We start from the raw sequence: 1427 nt of genomic DNA on the forward strand, positions 1-1427 counted from the left end.
ATTTATTTAATTTATTTTTTCCCAGACATCTTGAAGATCTTATCATGAATTATATATAACAAAATGGAAAGTTTCAAAAAGAACCAAACAACATAGACTAAAAGACTAAATAAAAAAAGTGTAATTTGCATGCATGGCAAAAAGCTAGTCTAGAAGAAAAACTAAAGAGGCAAAAACCTATTCAACCCTCTTTATATTCAAATTACGCCGAACAATCTAAGCCATTTTATTTCTCCAACAAATACACATAAGAAGAAGAGGGAGATTACAGAAGCAAAGGAAACGGGCCCTTTTTCACCCACCTCACAATGACATATAACACATACAAAACAAATAAATAAAATAAAAAATGCCATACCAAAGTTCAAAGATTCAACGGAGGAAATCTTGCAAGATTATTCAAGAATATCCCAGATTGATCAAATAATAAAATACTAATGATTATAATAACCAAACAGCATAACATTTTTTTTTAATTGTGCTCTTACTTCCATTCATGCACGTAGATGAATGTTGTTGTTGAATCAACCAGTGATCCTTGCACAATGTGTAATGATGTTGCAACCGCGTCTGTAAGGATTAGCCTTGCGCCTCCTTTGACAATTGTAGTAGGAGTGACCGCGGCGACCACATGGGACGGAGTTGGACTTGAGAGCTCCATAGCTTATGTACCTCTGGCGGCGGCGTCTAAGCATTCGGCTAGGATGAGAATCCATCAACATCTCATCCTCCTCTCCAATGCATTCACCAATTGCGCCATCGCATGTGCCATACTTGGTCAGACCCCACCTGCTAGCCTCATGGATATAAGGAGTTGATTCAGCCACCACGACCAATGCAAGGAGGAGGATTATCAAACAAGCCTTAACCTCCATTTTGATCAGGTTCGCGTGTGTGTGTGTAAGGTAAAAGAAATTATATTGGAAAGTTTATGAGAGAAAAAGAGAGTTTCTTTGGCTATGCCTGGCCTCTGCTCTACCCTTCTTGTTAGAGAAGGGAGAAGAGAAGGATATAGATTGAAAGCTAGGATGGTTGTGAGGTTCTTGAGATAGAAAAAGAGGGAGAGAGAGTAATGGAAATTTGGAGGGTGGGATTTTTATGGTTATGTTTTCTGTGGTTTAACGCAATTTGGGGTATCCATTTCTTGCTCCTTGTTTTTCTCACTTTTGGTTTTGATTATTTATAATATAGAGATGGCTCTTGTCTGGGGGTGTTTTGTACGATTGGCGTAGCTTTGCCAAAGCTTGGAGAGTGACTGTATTTACAACCGCCAATGCCTCTATTTAGAATACGTTACTCAACATGTACAAACTATCTCACAATCAGCTGATAGTAACATGTACAAACTATTTTACAAACAGCTGACGGAATGAGTGATTATTAATAAATAAAAATGTGATGTTAGTGATAGGCCCAAATAAGAACTA

General features: G+C 37.7%; 1 protein-coding gene across 1 annotated transcript; it reads right to left on the reverse strand.

The window, feature by feature from the left end:
- Window positions 1–524: 524 nt before the first annotated feature.
- On the reverse strand, window positions 525–875 carry LOC115990478 (protein RALF-like 19). The gene has a single exon (XM_031114307.1). It carries the CDS (start codon window positions 873–875, stop codon window positions 525–527), a length of 351 nt encoding a protein of 116 aa, XP_030970167.1.
- Window positions 876–1427: the final 552 nt, after the last annotated feature.

Source organism: Quercus lobata, chromosome 5 (genome assembly GCF_001633185.2).
Source record: "Quercus lobata isolate SW786 chromosome 5, ValleyOak3.0 Primary Assembly, whole genome shotgun sequence".
Taxonomy (NCBI): domain Eukaryota; kingdom Viridiplantae; phylum Streptophyta; class Magnoliopsida; order Fagales; family Fagaceae; genus Quercus; species Quercus lobata.

Coding starts and splice junctions, on each gene's coding strand:
- LOC115990478 (XM_031114307.1), bottom strand. CDS start 875: ATGGAGGTTAAGGCTTGTTTGATAATCCTCCTCCTTGCATTGGTCGTG.